Raw genomic sequence first — 13,304 nt, forward strand, 5'->3', positions numbered from 1 at the left:
CCCACAAACCGCCTGCCTACTGTTTGGATATGTGCCATGCAAAATGGCCAAAACCCGTGTCTCATGACCCAAGGCCCACAATCCTTTGACGGTTGGGAACCAGAGCTCTGCAGCATCTGTCACTGGTCTCAGTGAGAGGCAGGAGACGGGCCTTGGGCTGGAGACCTCTGAGGGAAGCCCAGGTGCTGCAGAAGTGATGTTGGTGACTCAGGTCTGTCTTCCCTTGGAGTCAGTACAGCAAAGCCCCAGCATGGTGGTCGAAGGCACTGACCTCCTGGAGGTTCGAATTGTTGCATGCTACGTAACAATGGAGTCCTGGAGCACTGGGGAGCACTCCTCGTGCTTTTCCCCAGGAGTTGGGATATGAGTGAGCACCTGTGGCAAACCCCAACTCAATGGGTTATGCTCTTCCCTGAAATCCCCTCCACCGTCTCCAGACAGTGGAGGTTATTCTTCATGTGTCGTCCCGTCCCCTCCTCCCCCAGAGGCAGGGCCATTTTGTTTCTCTGGGATTCTGGCTAGGAGAGGCTGGAGCCAGCCTCCCTTTTCCCCTCAATCTGAGGGAGAGCTGGAGACAGCCGGCTCTCCTTTCCCTCTCTTCCTCCCAGGAGAGCGAGGTGGACCCAGGAAGACAAAAGGAGGAAGAAAGGGGACTCCCAAGTGGGCGGGCCTTGGTGAGCTCCCAGCCTCAGCCCTGGTAACTGGCTGGTCTGATATCAGGGCACAGGGCCTTTAGGAGGTCACTAGTCCACCCAGATTAGCATCCAGGGCTACGGTCGATGCTAAGGCCTTTGTTCCATTTATTGACTGGACACCTCTAGCTTGCTGAGCGACCTTGAGGCTCAGACCTTATTGAGTTTATTGTCTCAGCACCCATAGCTAGCAGGTCTGGTCTCCTGGGACAGGCTGCCATAGGTCACTGGCTCAGCTTCACCATCTTGCTGAGATAATTTTGAGGCACAGCATTGTGGGATTCCCCACCTCTAGCTTGCTGGGCTTCTGTCAAGGCACAGGCCTGGGGGGAAATCATTGGAACAACACCTCTATCTTGCTAGCCTGATGTGAAAGCACAGGCCTCTGGGACATCACTGGATGATGCAAAGGCACAAGACTCTGGGAGATTAGGGTTAGCTCACTCATCTGATGTCAAGGGCTCTTGTGAGCTCATTTGCTGGGCACCTCTAGCCTGCAGGCCTGATATGAGGATTTCATTTAAAACCAATTGAAATCTGTGCCAACAGGACTGCATAAGATGGAGGTGAAGGAGGGGAGAAGGGAGAGACAGCAGTGAAAGGAGGGAATGGGGGGAAGGCAAGGAAGGTGGGGAGCGGTTCTGCTGCAGTAGATGTCTATCCTTCCAACAGCAGCAGATTTTGAACCGCTTTCTGCCACTTTCAGGGGCACTGCATTGGGAGACTCCACCTGGGTCACAAACAGTCAGCATGCTGAAATTTATCTCACCAGGGAGCAAGAGGGAAGGTGGGGGAAGTAGTGCAGTATTCTCCTTCTATTTCAGATCCATCCATCCATCCATTAGCTTTAACAAAATTTGGCTTTCCTTTTGCTGGTGGTGGGGAGATCAGGCCTGGGGTCTTGGCAAATGCTCTCTGCAGCAGCTTTCTCTCCTTATTAGAATAATTCTTTATTCCTCTCCCGAGGAAGAGGTTTCAGATTTCAGCTCAAAGGTGGGAATATTAGATTTCAGGGCCTCTGGTGCCCTGAGCCATCAGACCCGAATGGATCGGTTTGCCATTCCTCGCGGTTAGCGCTGCGGGATTAGTGCAGGGCTTTCACATCCCATTCATTTCTTTCTGAGCATTGTTTTCTTTCTGCACGTGCACCCCCTTCCCCCCGTTCCAGCTCTCAGGCAGGGAGCCTCCTGCCTTGCTCAGACTTGGGTTTGGCTGGAGAGAGGCTTTTTTCTCTTGTACTTTTGTTTGGATTTAAATGCAAAGAAGCTTTGTGTTGGTTTGCTGGCATCTCCATCGACTGAGCGCCTCCTCTTACCCACCCCCAGCATGTGAAAGCAGGTCTCTTCTCTGAGCAGATTCTGCTGCAGCTCCCTGGACATCTCGGGGACATGGAGAGTGGTGGAAGCTGCATGCCGGGTGCAATTGGATCAGAAAATGAGAGGAAGGGGTCAAATGGTGTAACTTGCACCGAACTGGTGCAGAGCAAGGCTCCAATTCACCCCTGGATCAGTGCAGAGTCCAGCTCAGCTATTGAGCTCTCAGGGCCATGTCTCTATCTAGCCCACTTTTACAAGATACCTGCAGGACTCACAAGAAATGCATTAGCCCACCCCCCATCACTGGCCCACCCCCGGCATGCCCTCTCTGCTGGAGGCTCCAGCAGGGGAAGAGAGGTGCAGAGGAGGCGGAACATGAGGGGGTGTTTTCTGCTCTGGGAGTATTCACCAGGGGGGCCATGCAGTCGCTTTGTGGCCCCTTTGCACCAACACAAAGGAGCTGCAGGATAACTGTGAATCCAGCTGCTGGCATGCAAGACAAGTTGTAATTTACACACCAGTGGGTGCACTGAGGGAACAGTAGGAGAAACAATTTATAGGAGCAATGGAGCTGCAGAACAGTGCCAAGCCTGCACAGTGCTTTGAATGTGTCAAGTGCTGCATTGGGGCTGTCGCTTTGTTACTGATGATTGTTATTTTTTGAATTCTCTCGTGGGGCCGCAGCCTGCTCTCTATTGCACTTATTCAGTTTCGAGCCACTCCAGCAAGTCATTCTGAATTCAGACTGGCGGAGCAGAGAGCAAATTCCGATCCTCTAAACCAAATCCTGCACTTCCTAAGCCACCCTCTCACATCTCTGTTGAGATCCGGAGGATCACTGGTGGATAGCTCAGTCAGTTGCCTGCATTGATGCCCCCTCAGTCCCTCCTGTGACCTGCCCGGGGTCTCCTGAGGGCTGTAATACTTTGATCTGATTCTAGTTGCTGGGCTTAGTGTGGGACTGGCTGGGTGGAGTTGGTGGCCTGTGAGATACAGGCGGTCCAACTGGATGATCTAGTGGCCCTCTCTGGCTTTAAATTCTATGACTCTAAGGATTGCTTAGGGTGTAAATAGGGCAGAATCTTGCCCTGTGCATCTGTCGTACCCTGGTATACATCAGGCACAGCTCCACTGAAGTAGTCAGAGTCTCCTGGGCGTAAATCCGGACAAACTGAGGTCAGAGTCATGCCCTCCCTCAGAAGAAATGCCTGCACTTCCGAGGGCTGAGGCAAACACAAGCCACACTGGTACTGCAGCTGGCAAACCGGTGTTGCGATAGCAGAGGCAGAGCCATGAGGTAGAGTAGCAGATTCGTCCATTGAGAGTAGAGTTTAAGCTTGCCCTGGGGTATGTCTACCCTGTAATCACGGGGTGGAATTGGAGCACGTGCAGGCACATCCAAGCCAGCTTAAGTGTAGCTAGCTCGGGTACTGGAGTAGTGAGGCCGTGGAGGTACGGGGTTCCGCGTGGGCTAGCCATGGGAATAATTACCCAGCATTTCTGGGAGGCTTGTACGGCCTGTACTGATGGGCAGGCTGCTACCGCTTCACTGCTACTGGTAGCTGAGCTAGCTAGAGTAAAGCTGTCTCCAGTCTGTCTACAGGCACTGCAGTCACGTCCGCCATGCAGTATGGACGGACACTCAGACAGCATTGCTGGCCCTAAGAATGTGTTTGGCTTTTGGTTTTTCCCTCTCTTTTTTTCCTTTCCCTCCTTTTCCAGCAGCAAAATGAAAAAAGGGAAACAAGGAAAAAGCAGGAAGGGGCAGAGGGAAGAAAAACTTATTTAGTTTTGTAAATTTTTTTCATTGAAAACCTGGAAAATGTCAAAAGAAACCAAGATTTTCTGCAAAAGTTTTCACTGGGGCCAGGGAGGCAGTTTTCCATTGGAAAATGTTCCCAGTGGGAAATTCGGAACCAGTGCTACTACAGCCCTGGAACTGTAAGAGGAGAGAGGGCGCTGAGGGTCAGGGTTGCCGTGCGTTGGAACAGGGCCCGGGGAATGCTCACGTGCTTGTACTATGCTTGGCTCTGACCAGGGCTGTTAGCCCTGTGACTTCTGTAAGCATTAAACCCACATACAGTTTTCAAGAAAGAAGCAAACACCTTAATGAAAAGAAAAGGAAGACTTGTGACACCTTAGAGACTAACCAATTTATTTCAGCATGAGCTTTCGTGAGCTACAGCTCACTTCATCGGATGCATTCAGAGGAAAATACAGTGGGGAGATTTATATACACAGAGAACATGAAACAATGGATGTTACCATACACACTGTAAGGAGAGTGATCACTTAAGATGAGCTATTAGCAGCAGGAGAGCGGGGGGGGAAGAAAACCTATTCCAGTGATAATCAAGGTGGGCCATTTCCAGCAGTTGACAAGAACGTCTGAGGAACAGTGTGTGTGTGTGTGTGGGGGGGGAATAAACAGGGGGAAATAGTTTTACTTTGTGTAATGACCCATCCACTCCCAGTCTCTATTCAAGCCTAAGTTAATTGTATCCAGTTTGCAAATTAATTCCAATTCAGCAGTCTCTCCTTGGAGTCTGTTTCTGAAGTTTTTTTGTTGAAGTATTGCCACGCTTAGGTCTGTAATTGAGTGACCAGGGAGATGGAAGTGTTCTCCGACTGGTTTTTGAGTGTTATAATTCTTGACATCTGATTTGTGTCCATTAATTCTTTTACGTAGAGACTGTCCAGTTTGACCAATGTACATGGCAGAGGGGCATTGCTGGCACATGATGGCATATACCACATTGGTAGATGTGCAGGTGAATGAGCTTCTGATGGTGTGGCTGATGCGATTAGGCCCTATGATGGTGTCCCCTGAATAGATATGTGGGCACAGTTGGCAACGGGCTTTGTTGCAAGGATAGGTTCCTGGGTTAGTGGTTCTGTTGCAAGGACTGGCCTGTCTCCCAAGATCTGTGAGCGTGATGGGTCGTCCTTCACGATAGGTTGTAGATCCTTGATGATGCGTTGGAGAGGTTTTAGTTGGGGGCTGAAGGTGATGGCTAGTAGCATTCTGTTATTTTCTTTGTTAGGCCTGTCCTGGAGTAGGTGACTTCTGGGTACTCTTCTGGCTCTGTCAATCTGTTTCTTCACTTCAGCAGGTAGGTATTGTTGTTGTAAGAATGCTTGATAGAGATCTTGTAGGTGTTTGTCGCTGTCTGAGGGGTTGGAGCAAATGTGGTTGTATCGTAGAGCTTGGCTGTAGACAATGGATCATGTGGTGTGGTCTGGATGAAAGCTGGAGGCATATAGGTAGGAATAGTGGTCAGTAGGTTTCTGGTATAGCGTGATGTTTATGTGACCATTGCTTATTAGCACCATAGTATCCAGAAAGTGGATCTCTTGTGTGGACTGGTCCAGGCTGAGGTTGATGGTGGGATAGAAATTGTTGAAATCATGGTGGAATTCCTCAAGGGCTTCTTTTGCATGGGTCCAGATGATGAAGATGTCATCAATGTAGCGCAAGTAGAGTAGGGGCATTAGAGGACGAGAGCTGAGGAAGCGTTGTTCTATGTCAGCCATAAAAATGTTGGCAAACTGTGGGGCCATGCGGGTACCCATAGCAGTGCCGCTGATTTGAAGGTATACGTTGTCCCCAGATATGAAATAGTTATGGGTGAGGACAAAGTCACAAAGTTCCGCCACCAGGTTTGCCGTGGCATTATTGGGGATACTGTTCCTGATGGCTTGTAGTCCATCTTTGTGTGGAATGTTGGTGTAGAGGGCTTCTACATCCATAGTGGCCAGGATGGTGTTTTCAGGAAGATCACTGATGGATTGTAGTTTCCTCAGGAAGTCAGTGGTGTCTCGAAGATAGCTGGGAGTGCTGGTAGCGTAGGGCCTGAGGAGGAAGTCTACATAGCCAGACAATCCTGCTGACAGGGTGTCAATGCCTGAGATGATGGGGCGCCCAGGATTTCCAGGTTTATGAATCTTGGGTAGCAGATGGAATACCCCAGGTCAGGATTCCAGGGGTGTGTCTGTGCGGATTTGTTCTTGTGCTTTTTCAGGGAGTTTCTTGAGCAAATGGTATAGTTTCTTTTGGTAACCCTCAGTGGGATCAGAGGGTAATGGCTTGTAGAAAGTGGTGTTGGAGAGTTGCCTAGCAGCCTCTTGTTCATATTCCGACCTATTCATGACGACGACAGCACCTCCTTTGTCAGCCTTTTTGATTATCATGTCAGAGTTGTGTTCTGCACGGCTGAGGTTATGGAGGAAGTGATTCTGCTTTTCCACAATTTCAGCCTGTGCATGTTGGCAGAAGCACTCTATGTAGAAGTCCAGTCTGTTGTTTCAACCTTCAGGAGGAGTCCACCCAGAATCCTTCTTTTTGTAGTGTTGGTAGGAAGGTCTCTGTGGGTTAGTATGTTGTTCAGAGGTGTGTTGGAAATATTCCTTGAGTCGGAGACGTCGAAAATAGGATTCTAGGTCACCACAGAACTGTATCATGTTCATGGGGGTGAAGTCATCATCATGAATAGGTCGGAATATGAATGGAATGTGCCTGACTAAGGTGCCTAATGTCAGGGACTCAAGTTTGCACATGTCGTCGACAGTAACTGAATATTTAATAATTAAATCATCTGAGACCCTGAGCTGGGAAGCGCTCAAGATCGGCAGCTGGTTATTGCTCTAGAATGTTTATATCCCCCCCTCCCCCCCCACTGTTCCTCAGACATTCTTGTCAACTGCTGGAAATGGCCCACCTTGATTATCACTGCAATAGGTTTTCTTTCCCCTCCTCCCCCTCTGCTCTCCTGCTGCTAATAGCTCATCTTAAGTGATCATTCTCGTTACAGTGCGTATGGTAACACCCATTGTTTCATGTTCTCTATGTATATAGATCTCCCCACTGTATTTTCCACTGAATGCATCTGATGAAGTGAGCTGTAGCTCATGAAAGCTTATGTTCAAATACATTTGTTAGTCTCTAAGGTGCCACAAGTCCTCCTTTTCTTTTTGCGAATACAGACTAACACAGCTGCTACTCTGAAATCTTAATGAAAGTAGGGGATGGCGTGGGGGGCTTGACTTTGGAGTCATTCCTCTCTGTGTGAGTGACTTGGGTGTCTCCATGGGGGGCTCAGTAAGCAATGAGGAACCAGTTGGTGGGACTCAGTTCTGTGTCTAGTCAGCAGGTGTCTGTCTTGCCCCCAAAAGCCACATCTAATTTCCACCTTTGTTGGCAGTCTCAGCAGAGACACCAGGGATTGCTTGTGTGGAGCAACCAGGCCATCTCTCTAAGGCGTCTTGTTGGGATAGAGTGGGGATGCTTGCGCTTCTGTTGTTATGACCAGCAGGTTCCAGTGCATTCCGTCTCGCAACTTTCACCAGCTTGAAAACTCCACTGCCCAGAAAGGGCGGGACTTTCAAAAACATGCAAGTGAGGTAGAGCACAAATCCCATTGGCCATTATTGGGACTCATGCTCTTGAAAAGCCCAAAAAATGGGTCATGGATTCAGGACTGTTGTGGGGTGGTCATCCCACTCTGTCTCAAAAGGGTTAAAGCCAGCCCTTGGAGAGGGCTGGGGCTGAGGGAAAAGCCTAGGCTGATTGGGAAGGCAGCCACAGCTGGGGCCACATCCCAATCAGGCCATAGCTGACCCTATAAAAGGCCAGTGAGCCAGGAACTCAAGCAGACTCTCTCTCTAGCTTCAGAGAGAGGACTGGCTGCCTGGGAGAAAAGGGTACCAGGGCTAGGGAGCGGCCAGACGAGCTGGGAAGCTCCAGCCTGGAAAACCCCCAGGCTGCAGGCCTTCCTAAAGGCCAGGAAAGGTATTAGGGCTACAGAGGGGTAGCCTGGGAATAGGCAGAGGCAGCTGATCAAACCCCGCCTTGCCAATGATGAGTGGTTTACAGACTGCAGTCTGCCCCAGTGAGCAGGGGCTAGATGGTGACTGGCAGTAGCCACTGAGGCAAGGTGGAGATAGAGGGTAGGGGGGTTCCCCTGGGCGGGGAGACCCTGATTGTGGGTTACTGCTGGGGGCAGAACCCTGAGGGAGAGGGGCAGTAGGGTCCAGGAGGGACATGGGGGCCAGCAGCGGGCGAGACACCGGCCTGCAGAGGGTGCTCTGGTCTGGAAGCACTAATTCCCAAGACAACCAGCAGGAGGTGCTGAGCTGGTGAGTCATTGCTTCACTAAAAGGGCCAAATTCAATCCTGGTGTAAGACCCTGCTCCACCAGCTTCTTTGGATCTGCACCTGGGTTTGAATGTTGCCCTTAATCTCCGGGGAGGAGTCAAGACTGTCATGGCATGAGCATCACACATCTCAGTTGGATGCACCAGGTCAGGAATACATTTAGAGGGTACCCAAGGCTGTAAATGAGAGTTTTATCTCAGAACAGACATTAAAGGAAACAGCAGCTGAAATGATCGGATGACCCAGGTGTTGAAATACCAAAGAACCTGATCCAGCAAGGGGCCAATCGGCTCTTGCAAGGCACTGAGTGCCTTCAACCTTCCTGAAAGTCTGTCTTGCCTCTTGCATCAGACACCTTGTTTGTGATTGCTAAGAAAGCTGAGACATGAGTATTAGCTGGGCTAAACCATTAGAGGTTGGAGGTAGTTACTTCCCTGCATCTCTCTCTTAATGACACTGAATGCGCTTGCAATTCCAGGTGGCGTGGTCCTCAATCCAGCCTATTATGGCATGCCTGGCCATACCAACACCATGATCCACGAAGTAGGACATATCCTGGGACTCTACCATGTCTTTAAGGGAGTGAGCGAAAGGGAATCTTGTGATGATCCCTGCAGGGAGACTACACCTTCTATGGAGACCGGAGACCTCTGTGCTGACACAGCCCCTACCCCCAAAAGTAAACTCTGCCGAGATCCAGACCCTACCAACGACACTTGTGGCCACGCCCACTTCTCCGGAACGCCGTTCAACAACTACATGAGCTACACAGGTAACTGGAGGGAATTGTTATTGTATCAGCTAGAAATTCAGCTGAAGAAACCAGAGTCCTATGTCCAAAGCGATGCAAGGGTAAGAGCTAAGCCCCTACAGACTGGTGCTTTGGCCTGCACAACCACTGCGTAGCGGTACGATTGAATTCATTACCCTGTGCAACTGTTTTGTGGTGCCGCTGGCCTGAAAAGGTGCCATACAAACATATAACCAATATCTGTTCTGCTGCTGACAGTCAATGAAATGGGCCAGATCCTAAAGACCTTACTGAGTTTTTACTCAGGCCTAACTACTCCAAGTTCCAATTGACTTAGAGCTCTGAGGCAGAGCTGCTTTAGACACAGCAGCGGCTTTGATGAGTGAAGAGCTGTTTGCAATACCTGGCTGGCAAATATTAGGGTTGATAATAACGTGCTGTTATGCATGTGCTAAGCTCAATGCAATCAGATCTCATGCTCCAGGGTATAAGATGGTCACCTGCTGGGCTCAGGAAGGAGTACACTTCCCACGCACCAGCCACACCATTGCACAGTGGGTTGATTGGCTTCTGGGACTCCTCACCTTCCCTGGCAGCATCAGGTCATGGCAGGCACTGGATGCAGGATCCTACATCAGATGTGCTATGGGCCCATGCTGTGGGCTGGAAGCTCAGAGGATGTAAATTGGCATAACTCCATGGAAGCCAGTCCAATAGCACTGGCACTGGCTCTGGCTCTGTGCTCCTTCTGTGCGTGTGTTGGAGGAGCGCAACAGAGCAGGCAGAAATGCCTGGCCTGCCTCATCATGGCAGCCACACAGTGTCACTGGCAGCAATGCCCTTCTGTCCTTAACGAGGTCTGAGAGCCACTGATTTTCATCCATCTGTTAATTTTTTTTTAAAAGAACCTTGCAGTATGCTCCGAGTCCCTTGTCTTTCCCGCACAGCTTCATCCCTATTTGGCTTAACAAGGGTATTGGCCATCCGCATGGCTCAGGAAAGCACCCCTGTGCTGTGGAGAGGTCTAGTCAGGAAAACAAACAGCTGCTGAAATAGTGCCATCTTGTGGCCGACTGGAGAAATAACATGAGGAGTCATGTAAGACAAGCCATGGGGAATCTCTCTAGCCCAGGGCATTTGTGTTCTTCTCGGCTCCTTCAGGAGAGCCTTAAAACAGGACTATATTTAGTAATTAATACTGCTAATGACCACTTATATAATGCCTTTCACACAAGGATCTCAAAATGTTTCACAGACCAGTCAGTCCCTTCCCTCCTTTCTCTCTCAGACGATGACTGCACGGACAGTTTTACCCCCAACCAAGTGGCTCGAATGCATTGCTATTTGGATCTGGTGTACCAGCGATGGAGCCAGAGCAGAAAGCCCACTCCAATCCCCATGCCCCCGGTAGTCACTGGGCAGGGCCAAGACTCCCTCACCATCCACTGGCTGCCTCCCATTAGTGGCGTTCTCTATGAAAGGTAAGAGGCATTGTCACTGAGAAGGTCCCATGCTTGGCTGAACATGCCAGAAAACCGGCATAAATTAAAACGTGCCGGCCTGACAGATAGCCTCTTGCTTCTTCTAGATCACTTTGGCCAGGAACTGGTTTTGTAGTCCTACCACTGACCTTGGCCCATACCTGGATCCCTAAACAACTGCCTGTACTTGCTTCCACTGGGAATTGCCTGTCACCATTTATTTGTCCGTGGTTCCCTAGGAAAAGTCATTTGGCACTGAACCAGGGAATTTCAAAAGTTAGTGAAGGTGATGAAGATGAGTTGGCAAAACCCTCAATCTCTTTGCCAACTGGCAGACCCTGCCTGGTTTGTGTGTGTGTGTGTGTTTTGAGTGGGTGGAGAGCGGGCAGCTATTTGTGCAGCTGCCTTGTAGAAATAGAGGAACGAGGCAACCCCCCCAGTTACGTTCACTAGAAAAAAACGCCTGGTTACAAGTTTACTACTGTGATGGCAGTGTGTGCTGGGGTGTCAAGCAAGCATCCTCCGAAAAGCATTCCACTATTGGGGGGGCTCAGAGAGAGTGCCAAAGGGTTGTGTGCCATCAGGAGACAATGCCAAATGCAACCTGAGAGCGCAATTACTGAATGAAAAAAGGGCTTTGCTTAGCACTTACTGGATAAACTACTGATTTATGAGGAGGGAATATGGTCTTGTGGTTAACGCACAGGACCAGGAGCCAGAATGTTGGGATTTGGATCCCTGCTTTGTGACTTCGAGCACGTCAGTAATATTTTCAGATGTCAGTATCTTAAGTTAGCCCCTTCAGTTCCTAGCTAGGCACCTGACTAAAAGGAGCCTGACTTTCAGGGGTGCTGAACAGTCACGTTCATCTGGAATTGTGGAGACTCATTGTTCTCAAGATCAGGCCTCTTTTGTCTGAGTGCCTGACTAAGGTGCCTAACGTCAGGGACTCAAGTTTACACATATCGTCGACACTAACTGAATATTTAATAATTAAATCCTCTGAGTCCCTGAGCTGGGAAGCGCTCAAGATCGGCAGCTGGTTATTGCTCTAGAATTGGCATCGCATACATTTTTAAAAATCGCATAGGCCAGGGTCCTAATCATGAAGTCAGTGAAAACCCAGTGTGGCCCAATTGATAGAGCACTGGACTGGGATTCCAGGGACCTGCTGTCTAGTCCTGGCTCTGCCACTGGCCTGCTGGGTGACATTGATCAAGTCACTTCCCCTCTCTGTGCCTCAGTTTTCCTATCTGTAAAATGGGGGTAAGGATATTTGTCCTGCATAAAGAGCATTGAGACCTATTGATGAAATGCGTCATATAAGAGCTTGGTAATATTTATTTATTACTCCCTTTGACTTCAGCGGGCTTTGGAGAGGACTGTATGTAATCTGTCCTTTTCTTTATTAATGCCCTGGGAAATGTTTGTATAGACCTGAGACTGACAGTAGCCGAGGCCCTGATTCACTAGTCCATCCATGTTCACCAAAGCACTTAAGCATGCGCTCATCTTTAGGCATGTGCTTCTTCGGTCCCATTGACTTTAATGGGACTTACACACATCCTGAAAATTAAGCATGTTTAATTGTTTAGGTGACTAGGGCTTAAATATTGTCTTCATTTGGGGTCTTACAAAGCTTAGCAGCTTGTGAATACTGTGAGTTACAATGGCAGTGCAAAGCGGTTGTGCCCATAAGCCATTTGCAAAAGAATAAGAATAATACTTCTCTAACAGCTACCAGCTCAAAGCCCTTTGCGAAGGTGAGTGAAGTCTCGCATCCCCCTGAAAGCATTTTACAAATCTGGCCTTTCAAATGCCTTTTAATTCATAGAAAATCGATGTCTGAGGACATCCTGCCCAATTAGGGAATAATTGCTCCCTAGCTGCACCAAATGGCTCATATGCCATTTGGGAGCCAGAACAGCACTGTATATGTCACACAGTGAGGGCACAGACAGGTGTCTGAACCATCAAATGGGCTTGCATCATTAAAAGAATGGCCCGAGAAGGAAAGCGGAGGCTTATGATTGAAAAATACTGCAGCGCGTTCAGGACTAACTGAATGGAATGTTTTGACATTGTCTTTAGAGCAGGAAATACTGCCCTGGTCCCTCGTTAGCTTAATGCTGACACTTTAATTAAACATGATCGCTTATTTGTATTATGGGGGCATCTAGAGGCCAAAGCTGAGTGCATGGCTCCACTTGTGCCAGGCTCTGTACGTACACATAGTATGAGACGTACTTTGGCCCAGACTGCTTACAGTCTAAATAGTCAAGGCAGACACAGGAAAGGCTATTCTCCCCATTTTTGAGAGGGGAAGCTGAGGCACAGAGCGTTTACTGACCTGTCTGAGATCACACGGGGAATCTGTAGATAAGCTGGGGATCCAACCCAGATCGCCAGTATGGTACCTTAACCAGAAGGTTTCCCTTTCCCTCTCCAGCCTCTGCCAGAGCTGGCTGTGAGAACAAGCAAGCCAAGCAGCTGGCTCTTATGGGCTTCCCATGTCATGCCAAGTTGGGGATTGAGTGAGAAGAGTCCAAGTCTGATCAGAAACTGGGGGGGAAAAGAGTCTTCCTCATTCATTCTCATTCTCTCTCTCTCTCTCTGTTCTGCAGGGACCCCAGCACTCTCTGCGGGGACTGTGCTGAAGATGGTACTTTCAGCCAGTATGTGCATGAGGCCTCTTCCCCTCGAGTCTGTGACTCCTCCGGCTACTGGACCCCTGAGGAGGCAGTAGGTAAAGTGCCTTGTCCTCTCTCATTCACAGTGACTGCCACTCCGCTCGGTGGAGATGAGATCATCTGAGACCCAATTTTCCATATCTTTCTGCTCTATCTAAATTTAAATATCCTCTTGGTAGAAGATTGCATAAGGTAAAGCTCAGCTCCCAGGGACCATACC

General features: G+C 49.3%; 1 protein-coding gene across 1 annotated transcript in view; it reads left to right on the top strand.

Moving 5' to 3' along the window:
- The window catches only part of PAPPA2 (pappalysin 2), a 170,973-nt gene that overhangs the window by 57,534 nt on the left and 100,135 nt on the right, over positions 1–13,304 (top strand). The window contains exons 4-6 of the mRNA XM_073358102.1: positions 8,641–8,934; positions 10,202–10,394; positions 13,019–13,140. Coding sequence (XP_073214203.1) covers positions 8,641–8,934; positions 10,202–10,394; positions 13,019–13,140 — 609 coding nt within the window. The remainder of the gene's footprint in view (positions 1–8,640; positions 8,935–10,201; positions 10,395–13,018; positions 13,141–13,304) is intronic.

Source organism: Lepidochelys kempii, chromosome 8 (genome assembly GCF_965140265.1).
Source record: "Lepidochelys kempii isolate rLepKem1 chromosome 8, rLepKem1.hap2, whole genome shotgun sequence".
In the NCBI taxonomy this organism is placed as follows: Eukaryota; Metazoa; Chordata; order Testudines; family Cheloniidae; genus Lepidochelys; species Lepidochelys kempii.